This window comes from Triticum dicoccoides, chromosome 6B, assembly GCF_002162155.2.
Source record: "Triticum dicoccoides isolate Atlit2015 ecotype Zavitan chromosome 6B, WEW_v2.0, whole genome shotgun sequence".
NCBI classification, from domain to species: domain Eukaryota; kingdom Viridiplantae; phylum Streptophyta; class Magnoliopsida; order Poales; family Poaceae; genus Triticum; species Triticum dicoccoides.
The window spans coordinates 401,038,504-401,057,246 of NC_041391.1; the positions used below are offsets into that span (position 1 = coordinate 401,038,504).

General features: G+C 43.5%; 1 protein-coding gene across 2 annotated transcripts; it reads left to right on the top strand.

Annotated features, from left to right (window-relative positions):
• Positions 1-268: 268 nt before the first annotated feature.
• Positions 269-5,585, top strand: LOC119326083 (protein GIGAS CELL1-like). 2 transcript variants are annotated; one of them, XM_037599788.1, is made up of 4 exons: positions 269-537; positions 621-674; positions 1,036-1,296; positions 4,807-5,585. In XM_037599788.1, exons 3-4 carry the CDS (start codon positions 1,036-1,038, stop codon positions 5,224-5,226), a joined length of 681 nt encoding a protein of 226 aa, XP_037455685.1. In that variant the 5' UTR covers positions 269-537; positions 621-674; the 3' UTR covers positions 5,227-5,585. The 2 variants fall into 2 exon arrangements, with proteins under 2 accessions (XP_037455685.1, XP_037455684.1); XM_037599787.1 differs by having other exon boundaries at positions 271-537; positions 1,031-1,296.
• The last annotated feature ends 13,158 nt before the right edge of the window (positions 5,586-18,743 follow it).

Below are 18,743 nucleotides of genomic sequence, written 5' to 3' on the forward strand. Positions count from 1 at the left end.
CAAATTAAACATCAAATGCAAGTTTTATGACTGTCACTGATATTACCTCGACAAAATGTGTGTCCGTTTGAGTCGCCGGGTTGGAGTTGCTATTACATATTTACACTTGATACCCTTATTATTTCGGAAAGGAAAGAGAAAGACCTCTGCAGCAGGGCCAAGCAACGGTCAAATATTATGAACTACTCGTATCCACCAGGTCCATACACCGGAACGACTCTGCCCGTCTCCTCCAGCCAGACACACGACACAAGACGGTGCTCCCTGTCCACTCAAAACACACATGTACACCGGCGGCCACTTTGGGCTCCTTATTTGAAACACGCCCAGAACCCGCTCCTCTCCTCCCCTTCCCGTTAGTTAGATTAGACCTCTAGAAACTCTGTCTAAAGAAAAGACTAGACAGAAACCCATAGCCACCTTGAAGCCCGAACCGGAGGAATCTAGCCAGAACCAGGGATCAAGTAGGGCCGTACCTTAGGAAGTAGCCATTGCGAGGTTCGAATCGACTGGAATCGGGGAAGAGCAGAGCAAATCGTGAGAAATTTCGCAGGTTTTTTTGTGTTCTTGCCCTTTCCCGAGCAATTCGTTTGATGCGTTTCTCTCGTTTATGCGCTCAGATCTGCGGAAGGGCAGGGATTGGCGTGCAGGATTCGGAGCGGGAGGAATCTGAGGTGAGTAGTTTGAAATCCGGGCAGATTTGGTTGGCTCGCGTCCGCCCAAACAGCGTTCCTGCTTTTTTCCTGATCCATTCTTGGGTTCTTTTCGAAAGACAAATCTTGGGTTCTTTGGTTGCGAATCTTTGGAAGTTCGAAAAAAAATTCTTGGGTTCATTTGTTGCGAATCTTTGGAAGTTTTTACAGATTCTGACCAGAAAGAGCCGGAGAATAGACGATTTTTTTCTGTTTCGAGGCGATTTCTTGATGGGTGCTCTTGGTGCTCCAGGAGTGTACCAGGAATTTGTAGGACCACGTGTTCATCTTGGATGCGTTTCTTGCGTTGTTGCTGATCTGCTACAATCTTCTGGCAGTAAAGATGGCTGAAGTGAGGATTGCCAGCAGGACGGCTGTAGCCGATCGCTCTGGCGGTGGATTCTTCGTCAGGAGGGTGGCGTCTCCCGGAGCCGTGGTGGACAAGGGCGCCGTCAAGCCGCTTGCTCGTCGGGTCCCGTCACCGTCGAGCAACAAGGAGAACGTGCCACCAGCGTGGGCTGCGTGGACTGCACCCAAGAGGAGGAGCTCCCTGCCCGAGTGGTACCCAAGGACCCCACTCCGCGATATCACATCAGTCATCAAGGTGATAAACATTTCCTCTTGTGGTGCCTAGTCCAGGGTTATACAGGAACTATTCACGACAGTATCATCTAGCTTATGCTAGTTTTGTACCTTGCTGAGATTTATGCAACATCTGACCTGGTGTATCGAATTTGTACATCAACAGTGTAGTTTGTGGGCCGCAATCTCAGTTTACTTTTCAGGTGTTCTCTTTCAGCAAGATATTTGTGTATCAAGTTTTACTCCACGTTCAGTCATATATCCATTATAAATTATCATATTTTGGAACGATACTCCAGTTGCTCTGTAATGTAGTGCTTACACAATGGATATATACTGTTATTTAGGTGATGCAATATTAGATAACTGAACTTTGATGTTTTCCTGTGTCAAGTTTTAGTCCATGTTCAGTTATCTACCCATCTTTTGTTTTAAGTTTTTAAGAACTATACTCCAGTTTGTTCTGTAATGTGTTGTTTACAGTGGATTTTCTTTTCTTCCCGATTATGCTACGTTATAACCTGGATGCTCTCTTTCAGCAATGTGTTTGTGTGTCAAGTTTTAATCTCATGTTCAGTCATTTACCCGAGTTGGTCGCGAGATCTTATGGGTTTCACCTGTAGCCTACCCCAACTTGTTTGGGACTAAAGGCTTTGTTGTTGTTGTTGTTGAGTCATTTACCATTGTTTATTCTAATATTTTGGAATTATAAATTTGCTGCTTACAATGGATATAATCATATAAACTTGCTAGAACAATCATCAGTTAATGTAGACTTGACAACAAATTTTGCTTCACTGCTTCCGTTGAGTAAAACACATGCAACATTTCTCTGAAATAGTTAGCTTTTCATGACTTTTATTCGTTGTTGGAGTTGTGTCGAATATAGGGTACAAGGTAGGTTACAGTTGGACTTGTAGTTGTATTGTATTTAGATAGGATATGGAGTCGTGTCCTAGTAGGACACTTGTATCCTAGGCCTCTCATATATAGCGGGGTAGACACACGATGTAACCTATGCCAACATAATAGCACCGGAACGCAGGGGAAGCCGGCGGCATGTGCCGGTGTCCAGGGCGACCGGGTGCGGTATTGTGGCGGTGTCATGGGGAGGAGCGCCCATAGTCAGGCCTCGGGGATGTAGCCATATCGGTGAACCTCGTTAACGAATCTCGGTGTCGTGCTTGTGTGATTGCTTGATCCTCAGATGATCGACGGAGTGCCTTGGATTTATTCTAACAAGTGGTATCATGAGCTAGGTTGTTCGGAGGCTGTGAATTGTTGATCTAGAGGAGAACACGTGGAAGTTGTCGATGGGATCTAGCGAGATGCAACGAGTATGATTGGAGACATGGCAGCAGATGTTGTCGCGTCGGTGGATCAAAGTTGCTCTTGAAGATTTGGAAACGACGGCGTCGTGTTTGAAAGAAGCACAAGGCGATGCGCGCGTACGTATGGCAGTCTCGGCGATCTGTTTAGGGCGACGGCGGCGTAGCAGCAGGCTCGGACGGCGCGTTGCAGCACGTGGCGTGGCAGCCGGCAGGAAACCCAAGCACCGTTGTGGTGGGCCATCATGGTCTTGCGCGGAGCGGCCCTTGACGAACAGTGGCCTGGCGTGCGCGTACTCGCGTACATGGGCGTGGTGCAGTACGGTCAAAGCAATTTAGTAACGGACAGTGATTTGTTTGGAAACAAAAGGAGACCGAGTCCGAGCGGTAGATGTGCAACATAAGGCAGCCTAATCAGATCCAAAGGAAATCCATCAGGAGGACAAAGCAAGCTAGCATTGGGATTGAGTCAGGAGCTACACCACGGTTAGTCGTACAAAGAATCTGGCGCCAGCGAATACCAGGTTTGAGGTGCAGAAGTTTGACAGAACTGAAAACCTTGGGTTATGACAGACAGCGGTGAAAATTTGCTGACACATCAAGGATGCTTGAAGGCGTTGCGGGATGTCAACCAGTTAAGATGGATGATGAGGCTGCGTGGAGTTGTAGATGGTTGCAGTCAGAAAAGTCGGCTCGGGTCAGACACATAGGGCAGTTGGCCTGGACGGTCTGACGGATCGATGCAAGTCGGTTGGTACAGAAGACGGTGCGGGATCAGTGACGGCGACATAGGAGCGTGATGCTGATGGTGACCGACTTCTGGGCGTGGAAACACGTGGCGCAGGCCCGAGGCTTGTGTGGCTTCGACAAGACTATGACGCGGGGTTGATTCAAGGTGATGTACACACGGAGCTTGAAGTCGACGGGGCGTGAGGGTGGACTGATCATCTACCATGGAGTCATGTTGAAGGTGGAGCTGGATTGAGGGGCTACGGTGTAAGGATCCAGAGAATCGAAGCCTATTCAGCGGGAAAAAGCGAGTGACACGTAGTTCGGACTGAAGCCCAATGGTCTGATGGAAGCGCGAAACTCGTCATCGGTCGGTGTTGATCGGTGGTACTCTGCAATGGGGTTTGAGTGGCGTGGGTTCGCGGCCCTTGAGACTCGACCGGGATAGCAGAGGCTCGACGCGGTAATAGCGGCGAGGCGTGCGGTACGCACGGGCATGGAGACGGGCCAGGGCTCTGGTGGTCATACATGTGGTGAGACAACTGCGAATTTGACTCGGGGTGACTACAAGCAATGGTGAAATTTCTTCAAGTTTCAGACGGGCAGTCAAGAAAGGAGTGGTGATGTTGAGTTCAGGTAACTCTTATGTGTGACATCCAATATGTGAGTTGTTCACTTTCACGCAGGTCAGTGATCGGTGTGTGATGGTATTGACGGATACTCTGGAAGTTGGGAGCACAAACTAGAGTAACAAGGAACTTAATTTTGCTCGAGTGTTGACCGTGGTCAAGAAAAGAAGGGACTACAAGTTGCAGGTGGAGTCATACGGAGTCTTTGGAGTAGCAGCGGTACTCATGGGGTAAGCTCAAGTCCAATGTACATGGAAGTTTGACGCATAGACAAATCCAGGATGGTGGAGTATATTCGCCAAGGTGGAGTTTGTTGGAGTTGTGTCGAATATAGTGTACAAGGTAGGTTACAGTTGGACTTGTAGTTGTATTGTATTTAGATAGGATATGGAGTCATGTCCTAGTAGGACACTTGTATCCTAGGCCTCTCATATATAGCGGGGTAGACACACGATGTAACCTATGCCAATATAATAGTACCGGAACGCAGGGGAAGCCGGCGGCATGTGCCGGTGTCCAGGGCGACCGGGTGCGGTATTGTGGCGGTGTCATGGGGAGGAGCGCCCATAGTCAGGCCCCGGGGATGTAGCCATATCGGTGAACCTCGTTAACAAATCTCGGTGTCGTGCTTGTGTGATTGCTTGATTCTCAGATGATCGACGGAGTGCCTCGGATTTATTCCAACATTCGTGCTCATAGTTCCGTTTGCTTTAAGGGTTAAAATTCTGCTTGTAGACTGTCTGTCAACTTTAGCATGATGAAAATGGAAATGCAGTTTCACAACCTTTAAGATGATATCTTTCCATGGCAGTCTGGTGTTATCTATACTAACTAAAATCTGTGCAGGCTGTTGAGAGGAAAAGTCGGCTGCGAGATGCTGTGGCTCGGCAGCAGCTCCAGTGGGATGAAGAAGACTCCTCGGAGCCTGAGGATCCAGCACAAACAGATGAGGGTATTCATGGAAGCACAGCACCAACAAACGAAACCCTGGGTGTTGGCTCGGCTCAAGTTGTTGAAACCACCGCAGCATCAGCAACCTGCTTGGGCGAGGGCGAGAGCACCACGGTGGTGAAGGCATCTGATGACTGCTCCTTGCAGTCTCCATCCAGACCAAGTGGAGAAGACGACGTGGAGAAGCAACTGGCCAACTCCATACAAGAGATTGAGAATATGGTGAGCCGGAACCTGAAGCGAACCGATCCCAAGGCTACTCGGCCTTCCAAGACCCCGGCTGTCCAGAGGCGCACCCTGATGTCTATGCGCTGAGCATCACATGTCTGCTGCTTTCTTAGCGGCTAGTCCTAACTAACCATGGTCCTCGGTTCTCTGCTTGAGGATTTGGGTGGTGTTGTGCTCATGGTTCTCTGCTTGAGGACTTGGGGTATGGGCGGTGGTAGCTGGCTCTCTGCTTGAGGGCACAGTTAGGGTTACCTCATCAGACTTGATTGTGTTACTGTGTATGTACTTATATAGCATGTCTGTGTTTTGTCATTCAGCTGAAGGGCACATGAACCACCGTCTCCTTGTTTGTTGTTCCACTGTAACTAACAGTAACTAATAAGACGATAGATGTGATGCATCTTCGGTTTTGGAGCAAAATAATACAGTATCTTGTTGGTATGAGACATGCATGCCTTAGTAAGATTTTCTGGTTGGGGAGCGAGGTCCTGGCAGAATGGACTCACTTCGTATTCCATATTTTGTTGCATTCTGGTCTTCAGAATGTGTTGCAGGGCAACAGCGATTTGCTGTTTCGGAACTTTATATTGCTGCCAAGTCTTTATGCAATTGTCAATGCACTTGGAATGTCTATTCCTGGATGTTGTTATCCTCGTTTTAAGTGCTCCTGTGTCTCATGGTGGACACACAAACGCGGGCCTCGCCGTTAGGATCAAGAAACCAACAAGAGCATGATCAATATTAATAAAGAAAAGAGGAGCGCTTCGGTACAACCCCTCACAAAACATATAAAGGATAGTATGAACTTTTCATAAATTGTACTCACTTTACTATGTATACACTGTAGGTTCGTATAATACCCGGCGAACAGCCCTTCCTCATGGGCACAGCGCATTTAGGTTTTTTAGTTTTAATCATCAAAAAATGGACACAAATTGTACTCACTTTATTATGTAAACACTGTAGGTTCGTATAATACCCGGCGAACAGCCCTTCCTCATGGGCACAGCGCATTTAGGTTTTTTAGTTTTAATCATCAAAACATGGAAGTCCTCGGCTGGATTGGAACTACGGCCCTCACGATTGGTCGTGACCGCACAAACCATCAGGGCTAGCACATCTAGTTGGAATAATAGCGTTGTTCTCTACTTCTTGTTCGAGAGACATAACGCCAAGAAAAAACACAGCACCTTCACTCTTTGGTTTATGTTTCTTTTCTTTTTTCCACGGTTTTCGTTAGGGTTTCTAATTTTCCTGTTTCGTTCATAAAATATTAATATTTGTTTTTTTTAAATTGTACATAAATTTCAAAAAAAAATGTTCATTCCTTTCAAACTTGCTCAGAATGTCAAAACACGAACAGTTTTTTATAAAAGAACCAAACTTTATACATGAACTTTTTTGAAAATCAGTAACAAATTTGGAATTCCAGAAAAATATAAACAAAATTTGAATTCTGAAAAAAAAATTGTGAGGAATACAAACAATAAACAGAATAAACAAAAGTCAAAGAAGACAAAAAAATGAACAAGAGAGAAGATAAAAAAGAAAAAGAAAATACACGGTTCATGACCTCCGAAAACGCCCCAAAACTGGAAAAAATGGCTGGGAAGCCGAGGTTCCCAAAACCGAGAAAACCTTCCTGCAAATTTCCTTAGTGAACTTTTTTTTGAAAAATTTCAAATCCATGAATATTGTGTAAAAAATTGATGAACTTTTTTTGAAACCGTGAGCTCTTCGACCGGGCCCACACGTTTCTGACAGGAGCAATGTCGTCACCTAGTCAGGCCAAGGCCTAAGCGTTTTATTTTATTTTCTATTTTCTTCTTTTCATTTCTTATTTTGTCAATTCACTTTTCTCTTTTTTCAGTACCAAAATATATGTTTTAACTAACTTTTTAAACTAATGATTTTAAATTCTTTTTTCTATATTTTTTTATTAAATGCTTTTAAAAATCACTTATTGTTTTCAATTTTATCCCTTTGTATTTATTAGTTGGGGTTATTTCAAGGATGTCCAAAAAACACCATGTTCAACGAAGATTATTCGGTAAGGTCAAAACGGTTCGTGTGAGAGCACTTTATTTTTCAATATCTTTGAAATGGCCCCGATTTCCCTAGCAAAAAAGAAGAAGAAATGGACCTAATTATTTTCATGGCCTTTTATGGGCAATTCAAGGCATCATGCCAAGTTGATTTGGTTTTCGACAAATTCTGCATTTTCTGGAGTTTTCTTAGTAAAAGAAGACCGATAAAATTGTTGAACATGTCGCAACTTGCATACGGTGTCGGAAATTGTTAAACCTGGCATGTTTACCGACCATGTGTTGGGGAACGTAGTAATTTCAAAAAAATTCCTACGCACACGCAAGATCATGGTGATGCATAGCAATGAGAGGGAAGAGTGTTGTCTACGTACCCTCGTAGACCGTAAGCGAAAGCGTCATGACAACGCGGTTGATGTCGTACGTCTTCACGATCCGACCGATCCAAGTACCGAACGTACGGCACCTCCGAGTTCAGCACACGTTCAGCTCGATGACGATCTCCGGCCTCCGATCCAGCCGAGCTCCGGAGATGAGGGAGAGTTCCGTCAGCACGACGGCGTGGTGACGATCTTGATGTTCTACCGGCGCAGGGCTTCGCCTAAGCTTCACGACGATATGACCGAGGTGGAATATGGTGGAGGGGGGCACCGCACACGGCTAAGGAACGATCCGTAGATCAACTTGTGTGTCCATGGGGTGCCCCCTACCCCCGTATATAAAGGAGTGGAGGAGGGGAGGGCCGGCCCTCTACTATGGCGCGCCCTAGGGGAGTCCTACTCCCACCGGGAGTAGGATTCCTCCTTTCCTAGTAGAACTAGGAACCCTTCCATGTATTAGGAGTAGGAGAGAAGGAAAGGGAAGAGAGAAGGAGAAGGAAGGAAGGGTGCGCCCCCCCCTCCCTAGTCCAATTCGGACTAGTCCAAGGGGAGGGCGGCGGCCACCCTTTTGGCCCTTTTTCTCCTTTCCCGTATGGCCCATTAAGGCCCAATACGAATTCTCGTAACTCTCCGGTACTTCGAAAAATACCCGAATCACTCGGAACCTTTCCGAACTCCGAATATAGTCGTCCAATATATCGATCTTTACGTCTCGACCATTTCGAGACTCCTCGTCATGTCCCCGATCTCATCCGGGACTCCGAACTCCTTCGGTACATCAAAACTCATAAACTCATAATATAACTGTCATCAAAACCTTAAGCGTGCGGACCCTACGGGTTCGAGAACTATGTAGACATGACCTAGAACTATTCTCGGTCAATAACCAATAGCGGGACCTGAATGCCCATATTGGCTCATACATATTCTACGAAGATCTTTATCGGTCAAACCGCATAACAACATACGTTGTTCCCTTTGTCATCGGTATGTTACTTGCCCGAGATTCGATCGTCGGTATCCAATACCTAGTTCAATCTCGTCACCGGCAAGTCTCTTTACTCGTTCTATAATGCATCATCCCGTAACCAACTCATTGGTCACATTGCTTGCAAGGCTTATAATGATGTGCATTACCGAGAGGGCCCAGAGATACCTCTCCGACAATCGGAGTGACAAAACCTAATCTCGAAATACGCCAACTCAACATGTACCTTCGGAGACACCTGTAGTACTCCTTTATAATCACCCAGTTACGTTGTGACGTTTGGTAGTAACCAAAGTGTTCCTCCGGTAAACGGGAGTTGCATAATCTCATAGTTACAGGAACATGTATAAGTCATGAAGAAAGCAATAACAACATACTAAACGATCAAGTGCTAAGCTAACGGAATGGGTCAAGTCAATCACATCATTCTCCTAATGATGTGATCTCGTTAATCAAATGACAACTCTTTTGTCCATGGCTAGGAAACATAACCATCTCTGACAAACGAGCTAGTCAAGTAGAGGCATACTAGTGACACTATGTTTGTCTATGTATTCACACATGTATTATGTTTCCGGTTAATACAATTCTAGCATGAATAATAAACATTTATCATGAAATAAGGAAATAAATAATAACTTTATTATTGCCTCTAGGGCATATTTCCTTCAGTCTCCCACTTGCACTAGAGTCAATAATCTAGTTCACATCGCCATGTGATTTAACACCAATATTCATATCTGTATATGATTAACACCCATAGTTCACATCATCATGTGACCAACATCCAAAGGGTTTACTAGAGTCAATAATCTAGTTCATATCGCTATGTGATTAACACCCAAAGAGTACTAAGGTGTGATCATGTTTTGCTCGTGAGAGAAGCTTAGTCAACGGGTCTGTCCCATTCAGAACCGTATGTATTTTGCAAATATTCTATGTCCACAATGCTCTGCATGGAGCTACTCTAGCTAATTGCTCCCACTTTCAATATGTATCCAGATTGAGACTTAGAGTCATCTGGATCAGTGTAAAAGTTTGCACCGATGTAACTTTTACAACAAACTCTTTTATCACCTCCATAATCGAGAAACATCTCCTTAGTCCTTACTAAGGATATTCTTGACCAATGTCCAGTGATCTACTCCTAGATCACTATTGTACTCCTTTGCCAAATTCAGAGTAAGGTATACAATAGGTCTAGTACATAGCATAGCATACTTTATAGAACCTATGACTGAGGCATAGGGAATGACTTTTCATTCTCTTTCTATTTTCTGCTGTGGTCGGGATTTGAGTCTTACTCAATTTCATACCTTTGCAACACAGGCAAGAACTCTTTCTTTGACTGTTCCATTTTGAACTATTTCAAAATCTTGCCAAGGTATGTACTGATTGAAAATTTTATCAAGCGTCTTGATCTATCTCAATAGATCTTGATGCTCAATATGTAAGTAGCTTTTACTGAGGTCTTTTCTTTTAAAGAACTCCTTTAAAACACTCCTTTATGCTTTGCAGAAAAATTCTACATCATTTCTGATCAACAATATGTCACTCACATATACTAATAAGAAAGGCTGTAGTGCTCCCACTCACTTTATTGTAAATACAGGCTTCTTCAGAATTCTGTATAAAACTATATGCTTTGATCATACTATCGAAGCGTATATTCCAACTCCGAGATGCTTGCACCAGTCCATTGATGGATTGCTGGAGCTTGCACACTTTGTTAACATCTTTAGGATTGACAAAACCTTCTGGTTGCATCATATACAACTCTTCTTTAATAAATCCATTAAGGAATGCAGTTTTGACATCCATTTGCCAGATTTCATAAAATGTGGCAATTGCTAACATGATTCAGACAGACTTAAGCATCGATACGAGTGAGAAAATCTCATCGTATTCAAACCCTTGAACTTGTTGAAAACCTTTTGCAACAAGTCGAGCTTAGTGGATAGTAACACTACTATCAGTGTCCGTCTTCCTCTTGAAGATCCATTTATTTAACATGGCTTGCTGATCATCAAGCAAGTCAATCAAAGTCCATACTTTGTTTTCATACATGGATCATATCTCAGATTTTATGGTCTCAAGCCATTTCGCGGAATTTGGGCTCATCATCGCTTCCTTATAGTTCGTAGGTTTATCATGGTCTAGTAACATGACTTTCAGAACAGGATTACCGTACCACACTGGTGCGGACCTTACTCTGGAAGACCTACGAGGTTCTGTAGTAACTTGATCTGAAGTTTCATGATCATCATCATTAGCTTCCTCACTAATTGGTGTAGGAATCACTGGAACTGATTTCAGTGATGAACTATTTTCCAATTCGGGAGAAGGTACAAATTACCTTATCAAGCTCTACTTTCCTCCCACTCACTTCTTTCGAGAGAAACTCCTTCTCTAGAAAGGATCCATTTTTAGCAACGAATAACTTGCCTTCGGATCTATGATAGAAGGTGTACCCAATAGTTACCTTTGGGTATTCTATGAAGACGCACTTCTCCGATTTGGGTTTGAGCTTATCAGGATGAAACTTTCCACATAAGCATCGTAGCCCCAAACTTTAAGAAACGACAACTTGGGTTTCTTGCTAAACCACAGTTCATATGGTGTCGTCTCAACGGATTTAGATGGTGCCCTTTTAATGTGAATGCAGCTGTCTCTAATGCATAACCCCAAAACGACAATGGTAAATCAATAAGAGACATCATAGATCGCACCATATCCAATAAAGTGCGGTTACGATGTTTGGACACACCATAACATTGTGGTGTTCCAGGTGGCGTGAACTGTGAAACTATTCCACATTGTTTTATATGAAGGCCAAACTCGTAACTCAAATATCCGTCTCTGCGATCAGATGCAGAAACTTTTATTTTCTTGTTACGATGATTTTCCACTTCACTCTGAAATTCTTTGAACCTTTCAACTATCTCAGACTTATGTTTCATCAAGTAGATATACTCATATCTGCTCAAATCATCTTGTGAAGGTCAGAAAATAACGAAACTTGCCACGAGCATCAACACTCATTGGATCGCATACATCGGTATGTATTATTTCCAATAAGTTAGTAGCTTGTTCCATTGTTCCGGAGAACGGAGCTTTAGTCATCTTGCCCAAAAGGCACGGTTCGCAAGCATCAAATGATTCATAACCAAGTGATTCCGAAAATCCATCTTTATGGAGTTTCTTCATGCGCTTTACACCGATATGACCCAAACGGCAGTGCCATAAATAAGTTGCACTATCATTATTAACTTTGCATCTTTTGGCATCAATATTATGAATATGTGTATCACTATGATCGAGATCCAACAAGCTATTTTCATTGGGTGTATAACCATCGAAGGTCTTATTCATGTAAACAGAATAACAATTATTCTTTAACTTCAAATGAATAACCGTATCGCAATAAACATGATCAAATCATATTCATGCTCAACGCAAACGCTAAATAACATTTATTTAGGTTTAACACTAATCTCAAAAATATAGGGAGTGTGTGATGATGATCATATCAATCTTGAAACTATTTCCAACACTCATCGTCACTTCCCCTTCAACTAGTCTTTGTTTATTCTGTAACTCCTGTTTCGAGTTACTAATCTTTAGCAACCGAACAAGTATCAAATACTCAGGGGCTACTATAAACACTAGTAAGGCACACATCAATAATCTGTATATCAAATATACCCTTGTTCACTTTGCCATCCTTCTTATCCACCAAATATTCAGGGCATTTCCGCTTCCAGTGACCATTTCCTTTGCAGTGTAAACACTCAGTTTCAGGCTTTGGTTCAGTTTTGGTCTTCTTCATGGGAGTGACAACTTGTTTGCCATTCTACTTGAAGTTTCCCTTTCTTTCCCTTTGCCCTTTTCTTGAAACTAGTGGTCTTGTCAATCATCAACACTTGATGCTCTTTTTGATTTCTACCTTCGTCGATTTCAACATCACGAAGAGCTCGGGAATCATTTTCGTCATCCCTTGCATCCTATAGTTCATCACGAAGTTGTAGTAACTTGGTGATGGTGACTAGAGAATTCTGTCAATCACTATCTTATCTGGAAGATTAACTCCCACTTGATTCAAGCGATTGTAGTATCCAGACAATCTGAGCACATGCTCACTAGTTGAGCGATTCTCCTCCATCTTTTAGCTATAGAACTTGTTGGAGACTTCATATCTCTCAACTCGGGTATTTGCTTGAAATATTAACTTCAATTACTGGAACATCTCATATGGTCCATGATGTTCAAAACATCTTTGAAGTCCCGATTCTAAGCCATAAAGCATGGTGCACAAAACTATCAAGTAGTCATCATATTGAGCTAGCCAAACGTTCATAACGTCTGCATCTGCTCCTGCAATAGGTCTGTCACCTAGCGGTGCATTAAGGACATAATTCTTCTGTGTAGCAATGAGGATAAACCTCAGATCGCGGATCCAATCCGCATCATTGCTACTAACATTTTTCAACACAATTTTCTCTAGGAACATATCAAAATAAACACATGAAAGCAACAACGCGAGCTATTGATCTACAACATAATTTGTAAAATACTACCAGGACTAAGTTCATGATAAATTTAAGTTCAATTAATCATATTACATAAGAACTCCCACTTAGACAGACATCTCTCTAGTCATCTAAGTGATCACGTGATCCAAATCAACTAAACCATGTCCGATCATCACGTGAGATGGAGTAGTTTCAATGGTGAACATCGCTATGTTGATCATACCTACTATATGATTCACGCTCGACCTTTCGGTCTCCGTGTTCCGAGGCCATATCTGTATATGCTAGGCTCGTCAAGTATAACCTGAGTATTCCGCGTGTGCAACTGTTTTGCACCCGTTGTATTTGAACGTAGAGCCTATCACACCCGATCATCACGTGGTGTCTCAGCACGAAGAACTTTCGCAACGGTGCATACTCAGGGAGAACACTTCTTGATAATTAGTGAGAGATCATCTTAAAATGCTACCGTCAAACAAAACATAATAAGATGTATAACAGATAAACATTATATGCAATCAAAATATGTGACATGATATGGCCATGATCATCTTGCGCCTTTGATCTCCATCTCCAAAGTACTGTCATGATCTCTATTGTTACCGGCACGACACCATGATCTTCATCATCTTGATCTATATCAATGTGTCATTACATGGTCGTCTCACCAACTATTGCTCTTGCAACTATTGCTATCGCATAGCGATAAAGTAAAGCAATTATTTGGCACTTGCATCTTATGCAACAAAGAGACTTCAACAAAACATGATCATCTCATACAACAACTTATATCTCATCACGTTTTGACCATATCACATCACAACATGCCCTGCAAAAACAAGTTAGACGTCCTCTACTTTGTTGTTGCAAATTTTACGTGGCTGCTACGGGCTTAAGCAAGAACCAATCTCACCTACGCATCAAAACCACAACGATAGTTTGTCAAATAGACTCCGTTTTAACCTTCGCAAGGACCGGGCGTAGCCACACTCGGTTCAACTAAAGTTGGAGAAACAGACACCCGCTAGTCACCTGTGTGCAAAGCACGGCGGTAAAACCAGTCTCGCGTAAGCGTACGCGTAATGTCGGTCCGGGCCGCTTCATCCAACAATACCGCTGAACCAAAGTATGACATGCTGGTAGGCAGTATGACTTATATCGTCCACAACTCACTTGTGTTCTACTCGTGCATATAACATCAACGCATAAAATCTAGGCTCTGATACCACTGTTGGGGAACGTAGTAATTTCAAAAAATTTCCTACGCACACGCAAGATCATGGTGATGCATAGCAACGAGAGGGAAGAGTGTTGTCTACGTACCCTCGTAGACCGTAAGCGGAAGCGTCATGACAACGCGGTTGATGTAGTCGTACGTCTTCACGATCCGACCGATCCAAGTACCGAACGTACGGCACCTCCGAGTTCAGCACACGTTCAGCTCGATGACGATCTCCAGCCTCCGATCCAGCCGAGCTCCGGAGATGAGGGAGAGTTCCGTCAGCACGACGGCGTGGTGACGATCTTGATGTTCTACCGGCGCAGGGCTTCGCCTAAGCTTCACGACGATATGACCGAGGTGGAATATGGTGGAGGGGGGCACCGCACACGGCTAAGGAACGATCCGTAGATCAACTTGTGTGTCCATGGGGTGCCCCCTACCCCCGTATATAAAGGAGTGGAGGAGGGGAGGGCCGGCCCTCTACTATGGCGCGCCCTAGGGGAGTCCTACTCCCACCGGGAGTAGGATTCCCCCTTTCCTAGTAGAACTAGGAACCCTTCCATGTATTAGGAGTAGGAGAGAAGGAAAGGGAAGAGAGAAGGAGAAGGAAGGAAGGGTGCGCCCCCCCCCCTCCCTAGTCCAATTCGGACTAGTCCAAGGGGAGGGCGGCGGCCACCCTTTTGGCCCTTTTTCTCCTTTCCCGTATGGCCCATTAAGGCCCAATACGAATTCCCGTAACTCTCCGGTACTCCGAAAAATACCCGAATCACTCGGAACCTTTCCGAACTCCGAATATAGTCGTCCAATATATCGATCTTTACGTCTCGACCATTTCGAGACTCCTCGTCATGTCCCCGATCTCATCCGGGACTCCGAACTCCTTCGGTACATCAAAACTCATAAACTCATAATATAACTGTCATCAAAACCTTAAGCGTGCGGACCCTACGGGTTCGAGAACTATGTAGACATGACCTAGAACTATTCTCGGTCAATAACCAATAGCGGGACCTGGATGCCCATATTGGCTCATACATATTCTACGAAGATCTTTATCGGTCAAACGGCATAACAACATACGTTGTTCCCTTTGTCATCGGTATGTTACTTGCCCGAGATTCGATCGTCGGTATCCAATACCTAGTTCAATCTCGTCACCGGCAAGTCTCTTTACTCGTTCTATAATGCATCATCCCGTAACCAACTCATTGGTCACATTGCTTGCAAGGCTTATAATGATGTGCATTATCGAGAGGGCCCAGAGATACCTCTCCGACAATCGGAGTGACAAAACCTAATCTCGAAATACGCCAACTCAACATGTACCTTCGGAGACACCTGTAGTACTCCTTTATAATCACCCAGTTACGTTGTGACGTTTGGTAGTACCCAAAGTGTTCCTCCGGTAAACGGGAGTTGCATAATCTCATAGTTACAGGAACATGTATAAGTCATGAAGGAAGCAATAACAACATACTAAACGATCAAGTGCTAAGCTAACGAAATGGGTCAAGTCAATCACATCATTCTCCTAATGATGTGATCTCGTTAATCAAATGACAACTCTTTTGTCCATGGCTAGGAAACATAACCATCTCTGACAAATGAGCTAGTCAAGTAGAGGCATACTAGTGACACTATGTTTGTCTATGTATTCACACATGTATTATGTTTCCGGTTAATACAATTCTAGCATGAATAATAAACATTTATCATGAAATAAGGAAATAAATAATAACTTTATTATTGCCTCTAGGGCATATTTCTTCACCATGGGCATGCCCATCCGAGTGCACCCTCCATTGAACACGGTCTAGTTTTGAATTTTTTAAATGACCCCAACTTTTGCAGGTAGGGGGCCATGCTCGTGGCAAGGATCCATGCCAGGTTTGAATGATTTCCGACAAAATATGCAAGTTGCGACACGTCTTGTCATTTATCTGCCTTTTTAACCGAGAAAACTTCAGGAAAGATCAAATTTGTCGAAAACCAAAACAACTTGGCATGATGCGTTTAATCGGTCATATAAGATCATGGAAAGATTTGGGGTGAGTTAGTGGATGCCGCAAAAACATGCCCTCAAATGGACCCTTCCTGCTTACCCGAACACCCTCTATTGAACATGATATATTTTCGGACATGCATGAAATGACCCTAACCTTTTCCAGTAGGCGGGCATGCCCATGGTAGGCATCCATGTCAGGTTTGAATGAATTTCCCACACCATACGCATGTTGTGTCACGTCCGACCATTCATCAGCCAGTTTTCACCGAGAAAACTAAAAAAATGCAAGAATTATCAAAAACTTAAACAGCTTGACATGGTGCCTTGATTTGATCATAGAAGGAGGTGGAAAAAATTAGGCCATTTGAAGGATGTTGAGAAACAATGTATCATCAGGTAGAGTATTCTAGCCGACCCGAATATCCTTCATTAAACATGGTCTACTTTTGCACATTCTTAAAATGACCCCAACCTTTTCAACCAGGTGGGCATGACCATGGTAGTCATCCATGCCAGGTTTGAACAATTTCTGACACCGTATGCAAGTTGTGACATGTCCGCCCATTTATCAGGCGTTTTTGACTGAGAAAACTCTGAAAAATGCAGAACTTGTCGAAAACCAAAACAACTTGGCATGGTGCCTTGAATTGGTCATACAAGGCATGAAAAAAAATTGGGGCCATTTCAAGCATGTCGGGAAAGGACATGCTCTTAGACGGAGCCATCTCGCCTACTCGAACACCTCTGTTGATCATGGTCTAATTTTTTTCCTTTTCCATCTTTTGTAGTGCGTCAAATATAACGCTAAAAAGACTTTGGTTTTCCTTTTCAACCGGGCTGGTTTTTTCTTTGGTGTTTACATGGGTTTTTATATTATTTTATTTTTCTTTTCTTTTTTCTGTTTCTTTTACTGATTTTGAGAAATGTTCATCAAAAATTCAAAATAATTTATCAATTTTGAAGAAAAGTTCATTGATTTGGGGGGAAAATCACAAATTTGAAAAAAAATCATTGATTTAGAAACAAAGCTTGTCAATTTATTTAAAAAGTTCAACAATTTTCAAAAACAAATCGCCAATTTGCGAAATAGTTCAGTAATTTGTGAATAAAACTGATCAATTTTGAAAAAAAAAGTTCACTGATTTGGAAGAAAAAATGAAGAATTTAAAATTTTGTCGTCATTTTCGAAAAAAATCACTATTATAAAAACTTTACGCATTTAACAAACAAAAAAGAAAAGAAAAATACCAAACAGAAAATGTTGCGCTTTTCCAGTGTTCTATTTGAAGTATTAAAAAATACAGATAACATCTGACGTCCGGTTGTCCAGTTGGTTAGTGAGGCTGTTCTAATCCATGGAGGACATAGGATCGAATCCTGCAGCATGCAAGTTTTTTTGCGGTTTCATTAAAAGAAAGGCTGAATGGGCCAGCCCAGCGCGGCAGGGTGTGCACCTCCGTTCACGTACAGTGTATACGTGTTTCTTAGAAAAAACAATTAGCATATACGTGAAGAGTTTATAAAATATGACTATCATGCCCTTACTCACAAAGAGGTATGAGCTAATCTGAGCCGTCTTTGTGTTTAAGGGGGGTGTACCAAAGCAGAAGTGTACTCCCACCTTCCAGAAACTACCGAGAGAGACATCATGGCTACAAAATGGACGCGACAAGGCGTGTGGCCAACAGCTTGGCTCTATACTACTCCAATGGGACATGCCTTAGAGCAACTCTAACATAGTCACTATATTGCTCGATCACTATAATAACTATCAATATGATGGTTGTGGATCAGAATGACTCTAGCAGAGTCGTCATATGGTCCTGAGTCGCCATAACTTATAAAGGACGCTCCATATCGAACCCGCGAGCCTTCATATTTGGAGGCTCGGGGCGTCAGTTTTGAGCTCGCTCAAACCATCAACAGCTCATGCATGAGGGAAGTTTCACTTTCCTCCTCGGCCTTCTGTGCGGCCCGTCTCCTCTCTCTGCCAATGGAGCGGATGGCCAAACAACCATGGCATCGGGAAGCGTGCCGACTGCCCAGAGCCATTCCCGCCACATTTCTCATCACATTTTTTCAGCGCCCACCACATTTTGCCTCCGCCTGCGTCAATAAAGAGGTCGTTGACATGACCAAATAGCTCACAACCTCTACTCCCGACATCGACACCTATAGCACATTCTCCCTCCTTGTCGCCATGCCCCTTCCCATGCGGTCGGATTGGGTGCCACTCTCGAGCGGATGGTGGACAAAGAGCAAGCGGAGGATGGCTCCCTCATGGTCGAGGAGGAGGAGGATCGTCATTATGTGGTGGAGGATTTGACACCCTTTCTTTGGGATGCCCGGGTTGCACAATATATATTTTTTTGTGGGGTAAAAGAGATTTTCATTGCCTGGTGATTGTTTTTTTTTTGTGTGGGGTAAAAGAG

Coding starts and splice junctions, on each gene's coding strand:
- LOC119326083 (XM_037599788.1), top strand. CDS start 1,036: ATGGCTGAAGTGAGGATTGCCAGCAGGACGGCTGTAGCCGATCGCTCT. Junction 1,297..4,806: donor ATATCACATCAGTCATCAAG/GTGATAAACATT, acceptor AAATCTGTGCAG/GCTGTTGAGAGGAAAAGTCG.